General features: G+C 57.9%; 6 protein-coding genes across 6 annotated transcripts; 5 read left to right on the top strand and 1 right to left on the bottom strand.

The window, feature by feature from the left end:
* Positions 1–15: 15 nt before the first annotated feature.
* On the top strand, positions 16–6736 carry B0T15DRAFT_401028 (CCR4-Not complex component, Not1-domain-containing protein; the record flags this gene model as incomplete). The annotated part of the gene is made up of 3 exons (XM_062865086.1): positions 16–276; positions 357–681; positions 762–6736. The coding sequence occupies 3 exons, from the start codon at positions 16–18 to the stop codon at positions 6734–6736; spliced, it is 6561 nt and encodes a 2186-aa protein (XP_062719089.1).
* Positions 6737–9900: 3164 nt separating this feature from the next.
* On the top strand, positions 9901–11252 carry B0T15DRAFT_486772 (uncharacterized protein; the record flags this gene model as incomplete). The annotated part of the gene is made up of 2 exons (XM_062866383.1): positions 9901–10373; positions 10454–11252. The coding sequence occupies 2 exons, from the start codon at positions 9901–9903 to the stop codon at positions 11250–11252; spliced, it is 1272 nt and encodes a 423-aa protein (XP_062719088.1).
* An 821-nt stretch (positions 11253–12073) lies between these two features.
* On the bottom strand, positions 12074–13826 carry B0T15DRAFT_539807 (uncharacterized protein). The gene has a single exon (XM_062869755.1). The coding sequence runs from the start codon at positions 13694–13696 to the stop codon at positions 12236–12238; it is 1461 nt and encodes a 486-aa protein (XP_062719087.1). The 5' UTR covers positions 13697–13826; the 3' UTR covers positions 12074–12235.
* Positions 13827–14037: 211 nt separating this feature from the next.
* On the top strand, positions 14038–15846 carry B0T15DRAFT_401506 (uncharacterized protein; the record flags this gene model as incomplete). Its single annotated transcript, XM_062865113.1, has 3 exons — positions 14038–14153; positions 14265–14676; positions 14737–15846. The coding sequence occupies 3 exons, from the start codon at positions 14038–14040 to the stop codon at positions 15844–15846; spliced, it is 1638 nt and encodes a 545-aa protein (XP_062719086.1).
* Positions 15847–16497: 651 nt separating this feature from the next.
* B0T15DRAFT_513501 (uncharacterized protein) lies at positions 16498–19817 on the top strand (the record flags this gene model as incomplete). Its single annotated transcript, XM_062868042.1, has 6 exons — positions 16498–16540; positions 16649–16753; positions 16830–17116; positions 17164–18304; positions 18334–19533; positions 19648–19817. 6 exons carry the CDS (start codon positions 16498–16500, stop codon positions 19815–19817), a joined length of 2946 nt encoding a protein of 981 aa, XP_062719085.1.
* Positions 19818–21133: 1316 nt separating this feature from the next.
* B0T15DRAFT_539797 (putative adipose-regulatory protein-domain-containing protein) lies at positions 21134–22927 on the top strand. Its single transcript, XM_062869754.1, has 3 exons — positions 21134–21209; positions 21291–21550; positions 21616–22927. The coding sequence occupies exons 1-3, from the start codon at positions 21207–21209 to the stop codon at positions 22775–22777; spliced, it is 1425 nt and encodes a 474-aa protein (XP_062719084.1). The 5' UTR covers positions 21134–21206; the 3' UTR covers positions 22778–22927.
* Positions 22928–23979: the final 1052 nt, after the last annotated feature.

The following is a 23979-nucleotide window of genomic DNA, read 5'->3' as shown; positions in this document are numbered from 1 at the left end:
CCGCCCTGGTAATCCATGGTCCCTCCACCCAGACCGGGAACATTCTCGCCAAACCCAGGAGCACAACCCATCTACACTGGCATTTCGTCCCACTCTCCCCATAACTCTCACGCCGGTGCGCTGAGTGCGGCTGCCAGCCCAAGTACGAGCAGCCCCACTGGGTCAAACTCCCTGACCAAGATTGCAGTCGCCCAGGTCTACCTTCTTCTGAGCACCATCAAGGAAGACAAGGACGATCCTCGCAAGTGGGAGTCACAAATCGAGTCTCTACGGAAGGTAATGTGGTCGCCCCGTTGTTACCCCGTCCATCCCCCGCATTCAGACATGGCTTGCTGACGTATCGCACCGTGTCACAGCTGCTCGATGAACACGGCATGGATGTCTTTACCAGATACTTCGCGCGACTGGTGGCCGCAAATGCCTCACAGATATTCCCCGGTCCTAACAGGCCGGTAGCAAACCCGGGAAACTACCATCTCCTCGTCGCCGAGATGCGGAAGCTGTCCCGAGACTTCTCCCAGGCAAGGAAGATCGCCGAATCGATCGAGACGGGCACCGAGGACATCTTCCGTGACTTTGACCTATCCACCTTTATGGAGCATTTCCAGCTGGATGCTCTCGAGAAGACGCTGCTGGCCCTCGCCTTTAAGCTCGGGCTCAGGGCCGACCTCAAGGCCAGAGGTGAGCTTTGACCTGACCGCGCGTGCACCGCACTGCTTGCCGCGCCCGCTGCGTCACTGACTGACATTGACTTCTCTCAGCGGATGCTATTTTGTCGACTAATTTCCCATCCTTCGTAAACATTTTGAGCCGGCCGACCGGAGATCATGCCGACCTCGAACCCGATTTCGTTGCCGAGCTTCTCGACCGCTTCATCCAGTGCCACCCCCCCAACTTCAACGCCGCCGCCAAGCGGGAGTTGGAACACAAGGTGCAGTCCAGATATGCCCAGTCCCCCGATTCCAAGCCGCCGCCATCCCAGGTGCTCGCCGCCCTCGACCTGGTGCGTATGCTTGCCGACAAGCCGCCCAATGCCCTTGCGCTCTATATCCACCGGACAGGCGCGGCCTTCACCTCGGATGAGAGGACCTGCACGGGCTATCTGCAGAATCGGCCGGCCAACGTCCATCTCAGCGAGGAGCAAGTGTCGGTGGCCCTGATGTACACCACCATCAGCCAGACCCCGCGGCACAACCCTTCGGTCCTCGTGGCCGCCATCAGGCATATTCTATCTGACAGTTTCCGGTGGCAAGACGTCGTGTCGTACTTCGATCACAGCGGGGCTCGGGTCACCTCGGCCCAGTTCTTGCGCCTGTACAACGCCCTGCTGCCGATAGCACAAGAGGACAGTGAGAAATTCAACATTCAGCGGTTGTGGGGCGGGGAGTGGGAGAATCCCGAAACACAGCTCTCTTTCATCTGCGCCTTCGCATCCCTCAAGCCGGAGCAGCTGGACGCAACGACCATTCCTGACTTGAAACCCACCTTTACACTAGAGGAATACGCGCAGTCACCACAGCCGGTACGGGAGACGGCAGCCTATGCTGTCAAGCATCCTCTCGTCTCCGAGGCTGCGCTTTCTGCGGTATTCAACGTTGCACTGCACTCGATGCACGCCTCGCAGAGCCTCGAAGCCAAGCGTCTCTTCCAAGACGTGGTCGTCCCGAATCTGGCCATATTTGTCGTCTCGGCATTTGGAGTACCGAAACCCTGGCCGGCCATGGCTGAGGATACGCTGGTCTCTCTGTTTGACAACTTCCTCCAGAGGACGCCGGATGCAGACTTTGTCATGGACAGCCTCTGGAGACGGGACAAGGAGTGGGTCAAGACAAGGCTCATCGACGCCCATGTCGGGAAGCCCATCAGTTTGTCGCTCATCTTTGAACATGCAGTCCGGCAGAACTGGCTCGAGGAGTTGGTCTATCTTCCCAATGGGTTTGGGATTGATCTTGCCGCGTTGGCGCATGCCGAAGGATACCTCGACCTACAGCAGTGGGCGCGGAAGCACGCCGACCGGAGCGCCGAGATGGCAAGGGCGCTTCTCCAGTTCTTGATCATCAAGGCAACGTACGAGATGCAGTACCAGCGCCCTGCAGAAGGCCAGCCGCCCGTCAAGGCGCACACAACCCTGCAAGTCAGGACGGTCCATGCACTACTGCAGATCTTGGAGGAGTTCCTGCCCAAGACTCCGGTGCCCGACTTGATCATGGCGCAACGGACCTGCATCACGGCCTATCCAAGGCTGATCAACTATGGGGAAGGTTTTGACGACATCATCGATGCCAACGGGCGCGACGGCAACGCACTGCCACTGGCCGCCAACGCCAAGATGGAAGAACATTACAAGATGATGTATGGCGACGAGATCCAGGTTCGCGACGTCGTCGAGATCTTGGAGCGGTACAAGCGGTCTCGCGCTCCCTTGGACCAGGATATCTTTGCGTGTATGATCCACGGCCTGTTCGACGAGTATACACACTACGTCGACTACCCTCTCGAGGCCCTGGCTACGACCGCGGTTCTGTTTGGTGGTATAATATCCCACAAGCTGATCTCGGATCTGCCGCTTCAAATCGGCTTGGGCATGATTCTCGAAGCCGTCAGAGACCACCATCCCGACGAACCAATGTACAAATTCGGCCTACAAGCTCTCATACAGCTATTTAAACGCTTCCCCGAGTGGCCGGGCTTCTGCAAACAGCTGCTTCAGATCCCAGGCCTTCAGGGGACAGAGGCGTGGAAGAACGCGGAGGAAGTGGTTCGGGAGCACGACGAGGAGCTTGCGCGCACCCGTAACGGCGGTCATCCCCCGGGGATACTTGGTGATAAATTGACCAACGGCAATGTGGATGACGGCCCTGGATCGGAACAACACCCGCCACCGTTCGCCTCGGTCAACGTAGACCCGCCTCCGCAAGGCGTCCTCTACGAAGATCCTAGTGAGGACGCCCAAGATAAGATCCAATTTTTCCTCAACAACGTCACCGAGACGACGTTGCAAACCATCATCAAGGACATCCGAGACATGCTCGAGGCCAAGCACCAGCAGTGGTTCGCCAGTCATCTAGTCGAGGAGCGTGCCAAGATGCAGCCAAACTATCACAAGGTCTACCTCGAGCTCGTCAAGCAATTCGAGGACAAGACGCTTTGGGCGGTGGTCCAGCGGGAGACTTACAGTAGCGTCTCGCGCTTGCTGAACTCGGAATTGACCCTCCAGAACTCGACCGATAGGACGTACCTTAAGAACCTGGCCGGCTGGCTCGGGCTCTTGACCCTCGCGCGCGATAAGCCGATCAAGCACAAGAACATTGCCTTCAAGCAGCTTCTTATTGAGGCGCATGATACTAAGCGCCTGATCATCGTCATCCCTTTCGTGTGCAAGGTTTTGCACCAGGGCGTCCACTCAAACGTCTTCAAACCACCCAACCCGTGGTTGATGGACATAATTCATCTATTGATCGAGCTCTATCACCATGCAGAACTGAAGCTGAATCTCAAGTTTGAGATCGAAGTGCTCTGCAAGGAATTCAACCTGGATTACAAAGCCATTGAGCCATCCGGGGAGATCCTCAACCGAGCTCCCGTTGAGGAGGTGGGCGACATGCTGGGGCCGGAGGCTCTCGAGAATTTCGAGAACCTGTCCCTCAACGGAATGCCTGGTGTAGGCAACTCCCTCGCAGCGCATCCGGCTTTTGCGATCCCGGACCTTGGGCCCAACCTCTCGATTCCGCAGACCGAGGTCATCAGCTCCGCTAAGTTGCACGAGATCCTGCGTCAGGCCTTGACGCGCGCGTTGCAGGATATCATCCAGCCGGTTGTTGACCGGTCCGTCACTATCGCTGCGATCTCGACACACCAGATGATCCGGAAGGACTTCGCAACCGAGCCCGACGACAATCGGGTGCGGACAGCGGCAATCAACATGGTCAAGTCGACGGCCGGCAACCTGGCGCTTGTCACATCTAAGGATCCGCTGCGCGCGAATCTCACCAACCACCTACGCAGCCTGTCCGCTGATCTACAGCCGGGGTTGCCTGAGGGCATCATCATGCTGTGTGTTAATTCCAACCTGGACCTGGCCTCAAGCGTCATCGAAAAGTGTGCCGAGGAGCGCGCTGTCCCGGAAATTGAGGACTTGATCGCTCCAGAACTGGAGGCCCGACAGCGCCATAGACTCCAGCGGCCCTCCGAGCCCTACATCGACCCTGGACTCAGTCGCTGGGCCATGACAATCCCTCATCCGTTCAAGCTCCAGCCCAGCCTTAGCGGTCTCAACGCCGAGCAGATGGCTATCTACGATGATTTCGCCCGCCAGACGAGGGCGAATGTCGCCGCCACCGCCCCGACACAAGGCCCGTCTGCGTCGGACAGCAGGACCATAGCGAGCGAAGCCCTCGCTGACCAGTTCAACGCTGTTGCGAAGCTGCCGGCTCCTGCCGAGACCCCGTCCATCCCCCACTTGGGCACGCAGTTGCAACACTACCCTCAGGCTCACGTCGGGTTGGCCAACGGGCGGCCGACCGGAATCAACCAGATCGACTCCCGAAGCATCGCCGAGAGGGTCAACAAGCTCCTGGAACAGCTGTCGTCCACCGCTACCAACTCGTCCGACGAACACTTCAACGACCTTCCCAGGCCTCATCCGGTCCTGGATATCGTCGATGCCCTGACCCAGCTGATCATCACCACCCAGCAATCCTCGGAAGAGTTTGCCGCATACGCCGCCAACCAGGTCGCGCAGCTCCTCTTCCGCCAGCCGGAGGGCACGCTGCTGCTGGAGAGTTTGGTCCGTGTCCTTGAGACGCTTCGCAAGATCGCGGGCCCTGTCATCAGCGAACAGATCCGCCAATTGTTCCATCAGCAGCCTGGTGAACTCTTCCTTAACCTGCCCCTGATCACTGCGCTGCTTGGAACCGATCTGCTCGACTGGAGAAACATCGATGCGGCGACGGCGAAGGTACTGCAACAGCGCAAGGAAGGGTCGATCGACTTCCTCGAGCGGCTGATGGATCTCACGCTCCTGAATGATGCGCCGCTCGCGCTCTATGCCGACTTTGTGCGCAGTCTGGAGGAAGCATGGCAGTGGATTACCGAAGATCCGGACGTGCCGGCCGGAGCCCGCTTCAAGGCGAAGGTGTTGGCACCGCCGGCCGACCTGCCCGCTGGTCTCACCAAGGAGGAACTCAGCACTATCCAGCTCGATCAGATGGACTATGTGTTCGACGAATGGATACACCTCTGCAACAACCGCTTTGCCACGGAGAGGTCATCCCAGATCTTTGTGCAGCAGATGCACTCGCGTGGGCTGGTCAGCAACAGGGAAGACTTCCTCCTCTTCACCCGCCAAGCGCTCGACAGGTCTGTCGAACGCTTCGAGCAGTGCGTCCAGTCCGGCGCCTCCGTGACGGAGGGCTACCAGGCCATTGAGGCCCTGGTCAAGATGGTCATGATCTTTGTCAAGGCCCATCAAGACAACGAAGAGAAGGGTCGATCGACGGGGGTTGCCTTCCTGGACTCGATCCTCGCCCTCGGCGTGTTGGTGCTCAACAGCCATCACGTCAAGCGAGGAGAGAGCTTCAACCAGCGCGTCTTTTTCCGCTTCTTCTCACTCATTCTCCACGACATCGCGGATCTGGTGGGTCATCTCCCGGAGAACGATCATCAGCAGATCATCCTGCGGTTTGCCGCCCGTCTCTTCGACCTCCGGCCGATGCTGTACCCGGGATTCCTCTTCGGCTGGACGGACCTCGTGACGCACCGCAACTTCATGCCCGTGATCCTTTGCCTACCTGAAGGGGCGGGTTGGGCGCCGTTCACGAAGTTGCTCACACAGCTCCTTTCGTATCTGGGCGAACTGCTGAAGCACTTCAACGTGTCGGATCTGGCGAAGGAGATGTATCAGGGGGTGCTGAAGCTGCTGGTTATTCTCCACCATGACTTCCCCGAGTACCTGGCTGCAAACCACGTGGAGCTGTGCCAGTGCCTCCCGCCGCATACCACACAGCTCATCAACTTCATCCTGGCTGCAACCCCGGCCGCGTTCAACAAGCTCAACGACCCCTTTCAGCTAGGACTCAAGGTGGATAGGATCCCCGAGATGCGGGAAGCGCCGCCCGACGCTTCGTTTGACTCGGCTGGCCTGCTGCGGGACATCGGTCTGCTGGATATCTTGGACCAGGCGTTGAAGAACGGCCCGTCCGAGGATGCGATCGCGCAGATAAACCACGCCATCAGCAAGTCGAACGGCGAAGAGACCACGTTTGGCTTCGTCCCGGTCGCGGTGAACCGCCCCGTCATCGACGCGGTGGTCGCGCAATTTGCCCACTTTGCCGTCGCCCGCGCGGCTAACAAGACCGATACGCCCATCTTCGTGGCGGGCGCGTCGGACATCAAAACGCTGCACATGCTCGTCAGCGAGGTGTCGCCCGAGGTCAGGTATTATTTGTTGAACAGCATTGTCAACGAGCTGCGGTTCCCGAACGCGTCGACCAACTACTTCAGCCACGCGCTGCTGGAGATCTTTGGTCAGGACTTGTCGGACCCGGAGGAGACAGACATCCGCCAGCAGATCATGCGCATCCTCCTCGAGAGGGTGGTCGGGTACTGGCCGCAGCCGTGGGGCCTGATGATTACTACACTTGAACTGCTCAAGAATGAAGAATATCGTTTCTTTGACCTGCCCTTCATCAAGGCGGCTCCAGAGGTATGCCCGCCCTCTTCTATCTTAGTAGTCTGATCGAGCTAATGGACGGGGCTTCTAGGTTGCTGCCCGTTTCGCGGATATCCTCCGTGCCGCGCCCTAGTGTAAGGCGTTAAGAGCACTACGATCAAGCGCTGTGAGGCGGAAATGGAAAAGGTTGAAGAGTGAACTTGGTGGAAGATTAGATATTTGAACCTGCGAGGAGGGCGTTCCATGCATGCATGCGGGGCGGGCGTACGCTGCGTGGGACGAATGACGGCTCCTCATCGAAACACTTCCAACATGGAAACCCGGTTAGGACCACGGGATATAAAGCAAGTCCACAACAAGCTGTTTGCACGGGGGGAGTTTAGGCTGATGCATATCATGGGATGGAGTTAGGGCAGCTAGTAGAGAGGAACCATGGCTTTTCTGAGACATTTCTAGGTACAATACCGATGCAGGGGAGCAGTTGACTCTAATCTTCTGCGGCGCTGCTGGGCTGGTTGGCTTTGTTCGGGGATGACGCGTCGGTTGTGTTACGTAGTTGTATACTAGTAGTATTTATTCCGAGGGCGATGAGATACTTGTGATGTCCATGCCGCGGATGAACGAAGGTTGTTGTTCTATGGTGGTTTCGGCTTCATCTATTCTTATCATGCTAAGCCTATGACTTTCTTCTTAGTTGAGTACTAGCAATTACCTCATATGGGGTGTTGTGTTGATCTTCTCTTTCGTCTCAATGGTTCCGCATCCTTATTTCACGCAAAGCCTCTCTCGCTTCCTGTCTTGGAGATGAAATTGTGAGAGCAAGTTAGGGCCCCAGAACATACCATGCAGGGGCCAAGGGCCGGCTTCAAATATGGTACATCCAACTTAGTTTACATATGTAGGTAGGTTCGTGCCGGACTTGAAATTCATGACTTTTTGAATCTGTATAAAGGGACATATCCAAGTCCAGTTGAACCTACCTATTGCTGAGAACTGTTATTAGTGGTTATATATAGCCTAATGGAGACTGTGAAGCAAACATAACTGCTGTGTGTAATACAAGAGGGAAATGGCCTCAAGTAAATGAGATAGACACAGCGGCTGATCTTTGAAACTTGGATGCCGTGTTGGTGGCACAACATTAGGCGTGAGCGCATCATGGCGGCGAGCATGTAAGGCCATTGGACGCATCGGCATTTCTGAGGCATATACGGATACTGGACGGATGATCCGACCCCCAACCACCTGCGTCTCTGTATCACGGGTCTGATAAGTTATTTGAATGCATTTACGGGTATTTGAGTTGTGATCAGACCTCCCGCAGGTTGGATGTAAGGGAGATGTCGCATACATACTAGTCGGTGTAAGTCGCGGACTCGGCACTCCGAGAGCTTGAGAGTCGAGACGATTAAGTCAGCTTGCTGCAGCCATCCATGTGACGTATCAACACAGCTCGTCACTCTACATGTCAGCTACTGTAGTTATGCTCAGATTCGAGGTGGTAGATGGGCAAACATGCCTCATACTAGTAGTGTACAGTCAATCCCGTGAACTTCCAAGTCCTGTTACCCCAAGAAGAAAGGCAGCACCGCCGGACAAACAACGGACCAGACAGTGAATGAAACGGCATTCCAGCGGGTCCAAGCGGGTCTCGGCCAGAAAGGGGAATCGCTCGTGTCCTGATTGGCCAGCGGGCATTTTTGTAATGCACTAACCGCAGCTGCACTAGTGCGGCGGGGAAGGGATGCAGACAGCCGTGGCAACGGTCGGACGGGACCTTTTCGTCCGTCAAAACTTGGATCTTTTGATTTTAGTAGTTAGCGCAGCCAGTTTACCTACCGCATATGCTCGTAGCACAGAGCTTGGGTGCTTACTGGTAGGATTACAGGGCTCTCATTACTCTTGACTCTTTACCTATGCTAGCAATTCTGACGGTTTACTGTGATATTTACCTTGATTTGACCTGTCGCGTGTTATCTACTGTGGTATGCAACATTCGGTGTTGGGCGGTGAGAGCTGCAGAGGGTGGGGTGCATCCTCGAGAAAGGAAGGCGGGGCCTCTACAGACGGGAGCGAGGGACGAAATTCTGAAATCCACTCATCCTTCAAGTTTAGCTAACTCGGTCGGTGTTGGGTGTGGCGCCGCCCTCCTTCTGGCCTTCTGGAAGGAAAAGACCGCTGTCCGCTGCCGGGTCGTTCCCAGTGCTGCCTGGATAGTTGCCTCTTGCTGTTCGCTTGCCGTTCAGACGTCGATTCTACAGTTTGTTGGACGCTGCCGAGAGGCGGGGAGGCTGATGTCACAGTGATCGGTCCGAGCGCCGCCCAGCCTGCCCAAGAGTGTTCATCATAAACGGGATGACGGCAACGAAACGGAATCGGGGACCAGCCGTCGCCGTCATTCTGGTTGAAGATCTGATTCCGAATTCCTTTCGCAGCTCCATCGATTGGTTCCTGGAAACAGAATGCGCGCCGCCTCTTGTGTCAGTGGAAAATTACTGTGGAACCGTGCATCTGGATGTCTCCGCTCAGCTGAGCTTCTGCAATTCTCTTCGTTTGGTGCGGCTTGCGGCTTTCTTGCATTCCAGGCACGCCAGGTTGCTTTCTCGCAGCTCGCTTCCCGCGCTCTCACTGATCAATCTCTGCACGAGTCCGGCCTTGCAGCCACACACGGCCAAGTGCTCACTCCATAAGTGGATGATACCGCCTCCTACCCCTTGTCATGAGCTTCGATGTGGTTGGTCGTATCTCCAAGCCTTGGCACATGGAAGGCGGTCGCGCTTCCACGTCCCAAACGGTGTCCACCCATACTACCCCCAAACGGCAAAGAAAAAAAGTTACGGCAGTCGCCCGGGTGTCCCTCCGTCCCCCCATCCCTCCGAACCCTCCGTCTCGCCGTTGTTTTCCCTCTTCCTATTCCTCGTGTATCCCCTTGCATGAGCGGTTTCCCATCATTTCCAACGATTCTGGTTTCTGTCTCGGTATCCGTGTGGAAGGGTTCTGTTTTATTGAGCTTGGGTGGTTACACGGTTGCAAGAGACGTGCATTGGTGTTTGTCGCTGCTTAGACAATCTGCTGCTGTCCGCGATCCAACCTTCGGTGCGAGGCCACGATCGAGCAGTATCAGAGCGCATAGCATAGCAGGGAAGCTTCAGGCTCGTCACAAAACCGATAATCAGTCCCGGGTCGCATCTTTTGTTGCTCCTTTGCCCTTGCCGCCCCCCTTGGCCACCATGCGACCGTATAATACCCGTCACAAGACGCTTTCGCTGCACTCGCTGGGCATCCACGTCCCTGGGACCCATGCGTCGCGCACTGCCCCTGCGAATCGAGCCTCCTCCAACGACGCCTCCTCAGTATCCATGGGTTCGCCGACCTCGCCCGCCAAAAAAGACGAATCGCCCAAGAAGAGGCTCAAGCGCGCTTTTAGCGAGTCGTCGGACGATGCGTCGCCGCTAGAGCGGTTACCCAAGAGACGCGACGATGCGACCAAGTTCCAAAAAACCACACCGCCACCGTCACCGCCCGCCGCAGCTATGGAAATGAGCGAAGATGAAGAGATGGTCACAAGAACAATTGATATGCAGGGAATCAATGATGAAATCGTCGAGGCGGTCATCACACAGTTGCAAAACACGGGGAATCGGCCTCATCTGGTCAAGGAGCTTGCCACGGTGTTAATGCAGCAGCTCAAGATCGTTCAACAGTTCGTGCCTTCCCCTCATCCCCCTTGCTAGTCCTTCTCTGCAGCTGTATGGTTAACGCTCGCATTCCCGTCTGCTACAGATCTGCAAACCCGGCTGCAATAGTGTCCTCACGGTTAGCGACCTACCTCAAGCGGCCCGGCTGGTCGGCACTCTCACCGTGCCCGCTCGCGAAGGAGCTCGAGTCGGTCCACCCGCGCCGCACCTACTTCTACCTGACAACCTGCCCGCGTAAACCGCTACCGGATCCCGCTCAGCTGTCGTTGTCGACGCAGCTGGCCCACAGCCGTGCCATCATCACGCCAAGCCCGTCGAGCGCGGCGTCCACCTCGGCGGACGAGTCCGACTTGGAAAGGCGGCGTGAGCTCAGCCCCAGCCCGGAGGTTGACCTGTCGAGCCCCGAGTTCGACGACATGGACGATGACTTCGCCATGCCCAGCACGCCGATCGGTTCCTTCTCCATGCGCGGCTTCTACATGCCGCCGCGTCCGGCACACAGCGGGTCCGGCCGCCATGGGCGCGCCACGTCGCCGCCTCTGGAGAAGGACGAGAAGGAGTTCACCCAGACGGCCGACGGCCTGCAGAAGAGGAAACTCAACGGCGACTTGCTGTCGCTGAGCAGCGCGCCGATGCCGCCCGTCGAGCAGACAGTGAGCATTGATCTCGAAAGGGACGAAGGCTCGCTGTTCGGTGGCAGCGTACCACCCATGTCGTCGTTCGTGTCTAGCCCCGCGATCCGCCCGTCTACCTTGTCCCTCAACTTCGGGAAGAAGGACGCGGAGGCGGATAGCTGGGCTAAGCTTGAGGGCCTGCTGGAATGGGACCGCAGTCCGGAGAGCATCGAGCTTGAGGAGCTCGATGGTCTGCTGGACGATTACTGAGCTGGATTTTCCCTACTCCCCAACCATATCTGACCGGCTCGTTGGCCTCTCGCCGACGACGCGGCAAGTGTACGATGATGAAAGCTGGGCGGGTGGTTCCGGCAGCTTTGCGATGCTGTTATCTGCGATGATCTCCTTTTTTCTCTCTCTGTTGTTTCTGGTGATTGTTCTTACGATTCGTTCCAAGGGGCGTTCCATCAAGGCCAGGTCTTCCCATAGACGAGGCTAGGTCCAACGGCGTTTATGACTTAGCTGATGTGGGTTGCGAGTTGGCGTTCTGGATGGTGAGGAGGTCTTGCTGAGTGGCGGCGGCATTTGCATTGCGAGTTTTAACGTTTATGACGGTGGAAGTTCCTGCATTTCTGTTCCTCGTTCCGATTTCCGGTTTCTCCCCTCGCTCGATATTCGGTAGAGAAAAGTTGAGGTTTTGGCTCAATGCGGAATGAAATCCGGGCCGGGGAAGGACGACAAAATCCTGGAAGGAGACAAAAGTACCTTGCCTAGAGGAAGAGGCAGACGAAACTTTCGGAACAGACTGTTCAGACGGTGCAGCCCCATGGGGGTTTTGGCTTTGATGCTTGTATCACTACTCTACACTCCACGTCATTCTGCTCTGCTCTGCTTGCTTGGGCGGCTAGGGGTGTTGTCTACACCTAGAGACAAGAGGGCGAGATAGTTCGTGGCGGTAGGACTAGACGATGGACGCCATAGACGGAGGTCGTCGTATCTGGACACGTCCATTTTGTGGGCGCGTCCGCTGTCATCGGTCGAGATGAATGACGATGGGACGGAAGCAAAATAATCAGTCTCCAATCAAGAGCCAAGAACTGTGGTGATTGCTGAGTGAATGCAGGCCGGAAACTCCTAACACAAGTATCTATCTACAACAGGTCCCATACAGGTGTCCTAAGCCATCTCGCCACATAAGTATGTATTAGTAGTACAGATTTAGTGCAATAAGTATGACCCGACGGCTTTCCCGTCTACGCTTTCTCCCCATCGCCGCCGGTTTGCGGACTCTTCACCCTTAACTCAATCCAAAGGGTGGTCCCGAATTGAAGCCGGCCCGGCCGCTTTACCTCCACCACCTCAAGACCCGGGACGGTCTGGGCTGCATTCCACACGAGTCGCTCGATGTCCCTGTTCCACCAGCATCCGAACTTCTGGAAGTGCGCCGGCGCGTACGCGTCCAACTTCTTGTTCACCCAGTCGTAGAAGCCCCGGCCGTGCTCGAGCAGGATGATCCGCCCGGTATCAGGCTGCACCTTGGCCGCCATATTGGCCAGTAATGTCGCCGGGTCGGCCACGCTGCAGAGCCCAAAAGTCTGGATAATCGTGTCGTACTTTGCGGCTGGCTTCTCCACTGGGCCCTTTTTAGGCCCGACGGGCGGCGGAGAAGGCAAGCCCCTCAGGGCGTCCCCCAAAACCAACCTCACCCGCCCATTCAGCGCCTCCACGACCGGCAAGCCTTCCGCCCCAACGCTATCCACTCCCAGCGAACTCAAGTTCGGCATCGCCTCCACCCTCCGCTTCCGCATGATCCTCTTCAGGCCGGGCACCGACTCCCGGATCCGGTCCCGCGCAACATCCATCACATCGCCGTTGACATCCACCCCGGTGAAACTGAGCACCTCGCCCTCGAGGCTGCCCACCACCACCACGTCCTCCTCCCCCGCGCCCCGCCGCTGCTGCTGCTCCCTCAGCGTCGGCCCGCCCAGCCGCCGCGCGTCCAGCAGCCGCACCAGGCGCTCCCGCTCCCGCTGCGCGCGCGCCTCCTCCTCGTCCTGCGACAGCGACACCACCTCGCTCCAGTCGTAGTACGCCAAGTTCCGCCCCGTGCCGACGGCCACCTCGAGCACGTGGCCCCGCGCGCGCGCCGCCAGCTCCCGCCGCAGCGGCGTGATGCCCCCCAGCCACTCGGGCCAGTCGAGGCCTTTGTCGAAGGCGCGAGCCGTGGTGGTGGTCTGGAGCTTGGCGGGGAGGCCTGTGGGCGGGGGTTGCTGGGAGGGATCGCTCGGCACGGGGCCCGAGGGGGCTGTGAGTTCTGGGGGTTGTTGGTGGTGATGTTTTTGTTCTTTTTGTTCTTGTTGTTGCTGCTTGTCAGTTTTGAGTGTTGAGGTGAGAAGCATAGAGATGTAAGTGCCGATGGCGAGGGCGCCGAGGCAGGCGCCGAAGAAGGGCCATTTTCGTTGCTGGATTAGGACGTCGAGGGATTGGGCTTCTGAAGAAGAGGATGAGGGTGATTCCGGTGTGGTAGGTGCGTTTGGGGGTTTCGGTTGGGTCCGTAGATTGATGGGTTGGGGGGGAAGCGGCCGCGTAGGCCGGTTTGATGGCTGGAGTTTGCGGGATGAGAGGGTAAAACTTCGGGAGTATGAGCTGTGGGAAACGCTGTTGAGCTGTGGAGGGAGCTGCACCCTCGGAAGCATCCTAAGCCGAGATGCCATGACAATGACTTAGATGTCACCTCGTCATCTCAGTGAGCTTCCAAGATGACTCCCAAATTTGCTGTTCCTGGCTTATCCACGTATGATAAGTGTGAATCGCAGACTGATGAGTTTGAGCTGTTTGGTCAATCGTCAAATCTCACACAGCAAGGGAATGGAGCCAAGGCCGATGAGACCCACAATTGCCTGCCGGCATCGTCTACCTATCCCGGATTCCCGGTTCGGCTCCAGGTTCCCGGGTTCACGCATCCGCGCCTTGCGCTGCATGACACGAGTCATCACGACTACAATAATAACAAGGCTCAGATTCCCGCATTGTCCAACGAGGACTGCACATTCAGATGGCGACACAGCAAGACTTACAGGAGCTCCTCCGGCTGCTCACAGTCGGGCGGAAAATACCGATGATGCAAGCCATGACACAGATCAAGGCGCTCCAGGCCGCCGATCTGAGGAGGTAAGCGTTCACGCTTGACATCCGGGCCCTAGAGGCCAGAACACGGCAGAAACCGGTGTTGCGTGTTTTGTCTTCTCTGTGAGCGACACCCGGCTCATGCCGCCCCCACAGCATCACACAGATTGCGGAAGCACCTCTCGCAACAGTGCAGGCAGCCCTCAAGGATGACAAGGGTGCCAGGGCACTCCAGAATGCATGCAAGGCGACCCTCAAACGCGGCCTCACAGCCCCGGGGAAACGGGAGGCGCCAGACTCGGCGGCTGGCCCAGCAAAGCGGGCCAAGACCGACCTATTCATGACCGGCCCGGTGGAGATGACGCCCCAGGAGTTGGAGAAGTCGCTCGAGCTGCCCCTGTGCATGGACGAGGAGCGCATCTCGCAGACGGTGATCGAGACCAACAGAGCGCCGCTCGTCCTTGCTTTTGCGGTGGAGCTCTTGCGGTACACCATGCCCGAGCAGCCACTCTCGAGCCGACTCAGCTTAGCGCAAGCGGTCGTCAGCGCCAACTCCAGGTCAAAGGCCGTCAGCCTGGGGTTGGAGAAGGGGCCGAGCGCGGATGACGAGGGCTGGGGCGAGGGACAGCCGCGGGTGAGGGTCATGGGCAGGGAAATTGCCGTGCTGAAGAGGGGAGGCTACGAGTGGCGAGGGGAAGAAACCGTGGGCGAGCAGGCCGGGGCCGGGGAGGAGAGTGCTGTAAAAGCGGGCGGTTCACTTTCGGGGACGCAAGCAGGGACGGAAACCCAGGCCTCCTCAGCAACCGCCACCTTCGAACCAGCCGCCCGATCCACCTGGGCCGTCAGCCAGCCCGTCAGCCTCAAAGACTCAACCTTCGTCGCGCGCGCAACCCACATCAGCGACGCACCGCAGCGCAAGATGCTCATGCAATCCCTCCTCGACGACGTCCCCTCCCTCAAGACCGCCACACACAACGCCTGGGCCTTCCGGCTGCGGCCACCGCCCTCCGCCGGCCCCGACGCCCGCGTGCGCGAAGAGTCCTTCGACGACGGCGAGACAGGCTGCGGCGACCTCATCCTACGCGTCATGCGCGAGTCCAGCACGGTCGACACGCTAGTCGTGCTGACCCGCTGGTTCGGCGGGACCATGCTCGGCCCGGACCGGTGGCGGCTGATGCGGAAGTGCGTCACCAGCGTGCTGGGCGAGCGGCTGCGCAAGACGGGCGCCGAGGTGACACTGGGCGGCGAGGCGCTCTGGGGCTTGGATCTGGAGGCCACGAGGAACAAGACGACTACCACGGTGGGCGGGTACGGCAGTGGCACGCGAGCGCATCAGGTTACGGTCACGGGGGGCGTGATGGGGGGCATGCACATCCATCGGCCTGAGGCGGCTAGGGGGTATTTGCTCAGGAGTTTTGCTACCAGTACTAGTTGTAGTAATAGTAACACGGCGTCGGCGCAGGAGAAGGACACGGGGAAGAGTGCTAATAAGAAAGAGAAGAAGACGCTGAAGGCGTTGGAAGCGGAAAAGGAGGAGAACCTGGGACTGCTACTGGGCGCACTGAGGATGCTATTCGACAGCTGGGCGGATCATCTCGATGCTGCTGAGCTGGACAGGCGCGCATGGGGCTGGTATGTTGCGGTGAGGCCTGATGTGGAGAGCGGACAGGCTGGCTGGGGCGCAAAGGGGACGGTTAAGTTGAGCGATGTGCTAAGGTTGAGGAGGTCGGGCGATTGAAGTGTGGTGTGGTTAAATCAACGAACAGTATGTGGGAGTCGCACTCTTTAACTCTCTCATATCATACCCGTTATGGAAATTGTAAGGCTAAGTCCAGTGCGTCGGGCATTTTTAGAGAAATACAACGCTGGGATGGGATTCCAAAACAATGGCCTCCAGTCCAATCGATCCAACATCAGCTGCGATCATGATTGAATCGCTTGGGAAGTGGTCTGTAATAAAGAAGTCGCATTGGATGGATGCGTGTCGAGTCCGGTGTGGGTGGGTCTTTGATGCAACATGCAGCTAAGCTGACAGCAAGACATCACTGTTACCCCTGACAACCGCCCGCCCTACCGCGGCGCCAGGGAACGTCAACAACCAAGTCGCTCAGCTGGTCTTGCATGAGCGGTCACATCACTGCCTGTGCCACGTCTCTGAACTTTCCACATACCAATTTTTTTTCCCAATTGGAATTCCTTTGTCTGCGCTCTTTAGCCGCAAACCATTTTTATCGCCGTCGATTGCGGCTTCTCGACACAAGTTCAAGGCAATTTTCTTGCCCGCGGAATCCTGAAGCGGCAGACTCTGGAAATTTGACCATTATTTGCCTGTGCGGTGCGGAAGATATATTGGGTCGATCCCGGCTCCGCTCTTGCTCCGTCAGGCGCAATGCCGGCCGCTACAAACGACGTACCGGCCGTCGCCCTTTCCTGTACGTCTTGTAAGATTATGATCTTGACTTTGTCTTGAGGGCATACGAGCGGGCGCAATTACAGACAGAAGCATCTCTGAACTCAATAAGCTGACCACACGATTACAGTCGCCAACAACTTCTGGGGCAAGGATGACGCCGGCGTCCAACCACTCCTGGAGCGCATGCACAATGCGAAGCAGACGTGCGATGAGCTTCGCGCTTTCTACAGTGGTGAGCAAGAGGCATTCTCACAACCTCAGGATATCCCGCCCCCCAGCGAGTCTCTCTACTAACAGGGTCTGAATAGCGCGCGCATCCCTTGAGGATGAATATGCGAGGAAACTCATGTCGCTTTCCCGCAAGTCGTTGGGATCGCAAGAGTCAGGCACGCTGAAGACATCCCTCGATACCGTGCGCGGCGAGGTCGAGTCCATGGCCAAGCAGCACCAGAACGTGGCTGCGCAGATGAAGAGCGAGTTGGAAGAGCCACTGGCGGCGTTCGCTGGCGCCATGAAGGAGCGGCGCAAGATCGTACAGAACACGGTGGAGAAGCTGCTCAAGACCAAGATGCAGCAGACTCAGTTGGTCAACAAGGTAAGCGTGTGATCGGAGGCTACCGCGCCGGACGACGTCTCTGACAGGTGCAGACGCGGGACCGGTACGAGCAAGAATGCCTCAAGATCAAGGGCTACCTCGCCCAGGGGCACATGGTCATGGGCCAGGAGGAGAGAAAGAACAAGGCCAAGCTGGAGAAGACACAGATCAGCCTGGCAACGTCCAACGCCGAGTACGAGGCAGCCGTCAAGGCTCTGGAGGAGACGACCGCCCGCTGGAATAGGGAATGGAAGGCGGCCGCCGACAAGTTCCAGGACCTGGAGGAGGAGCGCCTCGACTTCACCAAGAGCAGCCTGTGGACGTTTGCCAACATCGCCTCCACCGTCTGCGTCAGCGACGACGCATCGTGCGAGAAGATCCGCCTGTCGCTGGAGAAGATGGAGGTCGAGAAGGACATCACCACCTTCATCAAGGAGAAGGGCACGGGCCAGGAGATTCCGGACCCGCCCAAATACATCAACTTCTGTCGCGGAGACGTCGACTCGCAGTCGGAAGCGTCGGAAGACGAGCACTACTCGGTAGCACAGTTCCCGAGGAGCATCAATCCCGCCTTCCGCTCATCCTCGCCCCAGCCGTCGACGTTCGAGTCTCACCACGACCCTAACTCGGCCTTGGCCCGGGACCTCGGCCACGGCGACCCCCAGACGCAGATTCCGCAGAGCTTGGAGGCAGTTGCGACACCTCAAAAGGCCCTGACTCTGCCGCAACAGCAGGTCCAGCAGCAGCCTCAGCAGCCTCAGCAGTCTCAGCAGCAGCAGCAGTCACAGCAGGAGAGCCTGAGGTCAAGGAGGGGCCCGCCCAGGGGCTACCAGCCTCCGAAGGCCAGCAACTTGGAGTACGATCCGAACGAGTTCGCCCCTGTTCCTCACGATCCGTACCCCATGGACGGCATGACTATGCTATGCAGGCCTACCGCCTCGGACCTGAGCACCGCGCCCTCGACGTCCTCTGCGCGACCCTCTAGCAGAGATTCGCACAGCGAGACGTCCTTCTCCAGCCAGGAGCCGCCACAGCCCGCGTCGCCCGCCAAGCAAGAGCAGCCCCCTTCTGCTGCAGCATCTCCCGATAAGAAGGTTCTTAAGAAGAAGAGCGGCTTTTTCCAGAACCACAGCCCCTTCCGACGGAAGAGCATGAAGGAGGTGGCGCCGCCGAACAGGAACACGTGGAGTGCCTCGAATAACCACAGCCGGCCGCAGCTCGCTGCTGCCCGAGCCAGAACCACCAGATGATTGCGGCCGAGCGGAGCGTCAGCCCCGATCCAATTGCAGCGAACGCAAGCCTCGCGCTGAACATCGGGCAGAATGTCTTCGCGGTCGAGACACCGGAGCGCCAGAAGCAGGCCGCGGCGCCAGCCACGCCGGAGGACGACCCGATCGCGCTGGCCCTGGCCGAGCTGAAGGGAGTGACGACCGGCAGCAAGAATGCGTCGACGAGAGTGTCTGCGGACCACTACCACGGTATTGCTACCCCCGCCCCTGGCGCCAGCCCGTTGTCGCGTTCCGTGCCAGGTCCTGGAAATAACAGCATAGTAGCAGCCGCGATGCGAGGCACGCCGCCGCCATCCTACGACCAGCAGATCCAGGTCCAGCGACTCGGGGTGCCCCCGCCGGCCGTGACCTCCAAGGCGATGAAGGAGTCATCGCAGAAGTTCCAGCAGCAGACCCGCAGCCTGTTCAGCTCGTCCACCGACAGACCAGGGTCCGGCGGCTACGGCAGTCCCATGTCGCGCCCCGGCACGCGCCGAGGAAGCAGCGACGTGCCCCGCGCCGTGTCGCCGGCCGCCAACCGCAGCGTGTCCCCGCGGCCGGCATCCCGCGCCAGCCCTTACACCCGCTCCGCGTCCCCGGGCCCCGCCGCCTACGCGGGCAGCCAGCGCGGCTCGGTCACGCAGCTCGCCATGACGCCCAAGCGCGGCTCGGACGCGTACAACAACAACAACAACAACAACAACAGCAGCAGCTACCGCGGGGGCTCGCCGAACGAGATGGCGCGCGCCGCTTCGCCGTCGCCCTACAGCCCTAGCCTCCGAGGCGGCGGTGCCGCCTCCCCGGCGCCCTACAGCCCCAGCCTCAGGGGATCAGTTGGAGGAGGAGGAGGGGGGAGGGAAAACGAACAGCACCATGCGCGCCCGTCGAGTAGCATGGACATGGCGGTGCAGCTTGCGCCGGCACCCAACAGCGGCAACACCGCGTATGGACAGGGACAGGGACAGGGACAGGATGACGGGTACGGCTCCATACGCGGCCGACACAACCGATCCAACACGGCGACCAGCATGCGGGGGATGAGCTTGTACGAAGGGGCCGGGCCGGTGCAGCCGGCCTCGAGGGCTCGGAGCAAGAGTGTCGCGGATCCGAATCGGTATACCAGGGACGGGAGGCCCATTCTGCATTTTGGTGAGTTTTCTAACTACCTAAAGTGTTGCCATTCCCCCTTCGGGTTGGAAGAAGAAGGAAACAAAAAAAGAAGTTGTGGATGTCATTGCTGACGCAAGGAATGTCATAACTCAGCCCGAGCATTGTACATGTACCAGGCCGCCATCCCGGAGGAGCTGGGATTTGCCAAGGGTGATATCCTGGCGATCCTGCGCCACCAGGACGACGGCTGGTGGGAGGCCACCGTGCAGGGCGGCAACGGGCAGGTTGGGCTGGTCCCGAGCAATTATTTGCAGCCTTGTTAGTTACCTAGAGATGGGACTGCGAATTGGGTGGAGCTAGTGAGTTGAATTGAGTCGTGTTGAGGTTGAGCGGCAGCGAGCGTTTCTGTGAAAAAGCATCCATCAGCGGTGGAGTTGAGGGTTTGAGGAGGTGCAATCTAATCTTCTTGTTTTGAGAAACCTCCAATCTCGTAAGGGGGGGGCGGAGGGGGGTGTTTGACTTTTGATTTTTGAAGGATCTGCCGCTTTGCTTTGGAGAGCGTGTTGGCGTGTTGTATGATCTTCAGCATGGACATTTTATGGAGCAGACTGCTTTTATATGCACAACACTGTCCCCGGTGTCGTAATGAGTGAAGCTAACTATGGCGAGGAGGATTATGCTGACCTGATGGTGATTGTGATGGCGCACGACGAGGCAATGCATGGACAATGCGAAGTTGGGGGGCGGCAGTTCTGAGGAAGACGCTGGTGGGAGATTCTGGGTAAAGTAGGTACCTTGATGTTCAGTACACGTAGGCAGCACATGTGGTGCTGCTCAGCTCTCAATGCCACCCCGTTTCTGCCGCGTATTCATATGCTTGTTGCCCTCTCAGTTCGTTGTTGATTAAGTAATAGTGGTTCTATGCTCCTAACCTACTGCTAGTTTCAGTCTTGGTAATCGTTACAGTCTCTTGATGCCTTCTTGCTTTCTCCTCCCGTGTTTGCGCCCTACCTATCTCTTTCCGTTCCGAATAATGGCACGTACCTTATTGCCAGTTCTGAATATGGGAGATGTAGATATACCTTGCGAAACCATTTATGCCCCAGTCTCAACACTACCACAACACGGAGTCATCAGCTGACTGGTCCGCCATGTTGTCTGTGTTGTCCGTGTTGGCCATGCTGCCATAATATCGGTGACTTCGTGTACAGACGAACAAAATGAACAACACGGCGAACTAGTCAGCGGATGACTCCGTGCTGTGGCAGTGTTGAGCCTGGGGCATGTTTTCGCAAGTGTGTTCGAGGGCTGTAGATATCTGTATCAACAGGACGGGATCAGGATAAACACTCCCTTCTGAGTTCTCAGTGGCCACCAGGCGCTGCTTCGCCAACGGTTATAAATTCTCTCTCATACTTACTCACTTCTCTGTCTTCACACTTAGTTTCGTCTACTTCGAAGAGTCTTTGCTCCGTTGTGAGGTTTCATTCACTCAACGTAACCACTCTCCCCCTTCACTGAGGGACAGGGTCTGGCATGTGCGGGCACCGCCAAGACATGACATCAGCGCGGCTCTCACTCAAACAGTAGCACTCGCTCAGTTTCATGCGTCCCCACTTCAATTAAGCTCACCACCCGCAGCGGCTCTGAGCTTCATCCCTTGGAACTCACAACCCACCGTCGCCTATTAAAGGCGGCAGTGTCCATTCGCAATGGTAAGTCAGCTCATTCCGCTGGTTGGATTCACTTTATATTCCTCAACCTAACTTGAAGCGTAGCTAACAACACATCTCAAGGATTTGGCCGAGACCAAGCACAAGTTCGATGCACGCGTACAGGGGCTGCGCGCCGGAGGACAAGAGACAGCGCTCCGGGCCTCTCGTGCTGTCCGTGGCGTTTCTGAGTCCGGAAAGGTGCAGAAGGTTGTTCTTGGCTCAGTCTTGTTCATTATTGGGGCTGCGTTGCTCTACGTGCCAGCAGCGATTTCGTATCTCGTCCTGTACTACAGATATATTCCGGAGCTGGTAACGACAATCCCAGTGCACTTACAATATGGGTGAGTACACTGCCCCTTTTCAGGTTTACTTTCTCAGAACTTCTCAGCTGATATAAGCGCGCCAGTGTTGGCCCGAACCCTTTTGGCATCGCCTCCCTGGGGCAGTTACATGCCCGGCAGCCCTACGACATCACCGTCTCACTCACCCTTCCTCGATCTCCAACGAACATCGAGCGCGGTAACTTCATGGTCGCGCTCCACCTGCTCAACCCAGATCCCACCGGCGCCAACCGGCGCTCTTCATCCTCCACCAACGCACCGATGCTCCCCTACGTCCCGCCTGCAAGGGCGGGCAAGTCCCCTAAGCACGACGACTCGGTGAAGGAGGAAGAGCAACCGGACCTGGACATGTCGGTCCAAGCAACCCGTATCAACCTCCCCGCCTACCTCGCCGCGCACAGCATCCTCCACACGGTGACGCGCCCCGCGCTGGTCCCCTACGTTGACCCGATGGCCTCGCTCGCCAAGCGGCTGCTCTTCCTCGCCTACCACATGCTCTTCCCGCGCCGCGCCACCACCGTGCACCTCGTCATCCCCATGGTCGAGGCGCTTGCGCTTCCTTCCTTCCCGAACACTCGCCGCGGCGGGCAGGCGCCGGGCAGTCTGCTGCTGGAGGTGCAGGCGGGGCAGGAGATCCAGCTGTACGAGGCGAGCGTCACGTTCGCGGCGCAGCTCAGGGGCTTGAGACGGTTCATGTACCGGTGGAAGGTGACTGCTTTCGTGGTGGTTACGGGGATGTTTTGGATTGGGGAGTTGGTGTTTACGGGGATGGGGCTGTTGTGTCTCAGGGCGTGTTTTGCGGGTGATGGAAGGGGTGGGGTCAAGGTTGAGGGCCGAGGTGGGCGGGAGGTTGTTGATGGCGGTGATGTCAGTGAGCTGAGTGGGGAGAGTGGTGGGGAGAGCAGCGGTGATGGGGACGATGGGAGGAGGATGCCGGTCCGGAGCGAAGGCGCTTGGACAAGAAAAGGCAAGGTTCTCAAGAAGGAAGAAGAAAGTGTGGAAACGCCGCTGTCTAGGATACCTCCATATGATGGCGGACAGGACGCCCGGCCTGAGAAGGATGATCAGGTTGAAGGCGGGGCGGGACTGAGCCAGGGGAAATGGAAAGGGAAAGAGGAAGAGAAGTTCAGCTTGGAAGATCTGGGTCTTGGCACCAGCTACAGTGGCCAAGTGACCAAAGAAGGCGCGAGGAGAAGGAATATCTCCGGCCAGGAGCTATCAGATTGAACCCAAAGCTCCAAACGGCTCGTGTTTTGGCGTTTGGTGTTCAGCGGTTCAGTCGGATTTTGGGTTTAATTCTGTTGATCCTATTCAAATCAGATAATCATGTCTTGACCACATATACATGTGCGCTCAATTCGACGGCTTTTTGTGATATGTTACAAGGCCACAACGCCATATGGACTGCCCAGGAGATGTCTCCTTTCCCAAATTTTTGTTGTGTACTTCGTAGATGACCACTCGGTGTCCACACGGTCCCCAAAACCGCACAAAGCCATAGTACTGTAGGAGGGGAAACCTAGAGACCATTGATGAGCCTCATTTGCCCTGCAAGATCGTGAGCTAACTTAGACCTCCATGGTGCCTGAATCTCCTGCGGCGGTTCCTTAGCGCTATCAGGCACCATGTGCTGCATGCCAACTCAATCACCAGGTGCTGGCCAATGTGTTGGCTGCTTCACAGCGGCGCCCAAAACGGATCCAATTCGAATGCAACTTCCATTGATGGTCGAGGATATGGTCCGTGCACCACAGCTGCGGCTCGGCTTCACCTGGCGTCCATGCTCCTCACTACACTAGCTCCAGTCGTCACCGCTTACCGTTTTGTTCAGCTTCAGATTCCCGATTGACCTTTGGGCGGACAGGCAGACGAACGAACGATCTGAGTAATTACCTGGGTCAGTTCGCCATTCATCTAAGGCAGTGCTAGGAAATAAGACAATACCTTTGTCTTCTGACGGCCAGGGCTGTTTCTGGCCCCGACAGGCCCTGGCGTTTGCACCGGAGACGGCCCAACCCCTCCACCGGACCGTCGTTAGTTTAAATCTCTGGCTTGCCAACACAGAAGCACCCGGAATCCCTGCTTCAGCCAACCGGCCGGACCTGTCACCCAGAGCTCCTGCACTTGCCGTCGCCGTTTTGAAACACAAAGAGACAAGCTTCCTCCCCGAGTTCGGTGCTGTGACAGAAACTCTAGGTTCTACGCCATTGAGCTGCATTGCCGTTCTTGCGTAGGTGTGTGCTGGTGCACATTACCTGAGCAGCATAACTGTCCCTGGTTCGGTCACGAACGCACGGTTCGGGTCTGGCGATACTTCTGTTCCTTTTCTCCTCTCACTTTCTTCCTTGGTCGAACGACACCGACCACATTCCCGCGTTTTTGAGCTCTTTGACCGAAGAGCATCACCTGCCCTAAACTCCCAACCAGCC

This window comes from Chaetomium strumarium (assembly GCF_033439665.1).
Source record: "Chaetomium strumarium strain CBS 333.67 chromosome Unknown B0T15scaffold_6, whole genome shotgun sequence".
Taxonomy (NCBI): Eukaryota; Fungi; Ascomycota; class Sordariomycetes; order Sordariales; family Chaetomiaceae; genus Chaetomium; species Chaetomium strumarium.
Note: the sequence above shows the minus strand (reverse complement) of the source record. Positions and strands in the feature narration are given on the sequence as shown.

Bases quoted from the DNA above. Each gene is read 5' to 3' on its own strand.
- B0T15DRAFT_539807 (XM_062869755.1), bottom strand. From the start codon at position 13,696: ATGGCATCTCGGCTTAGGATGCTTCCGAGGGTGCAGCTCCCTCCACAG.
- B0T15DRAFT_539797 (XM_062869754.1), top strand. The intron at 21,551-21,615 runs GTGAGTACACTG...TAAGCGCGCCAG, and splicing joins CCAGTGCACTTACAATATGG to TGTTGGCCCGAACCCTTTTG.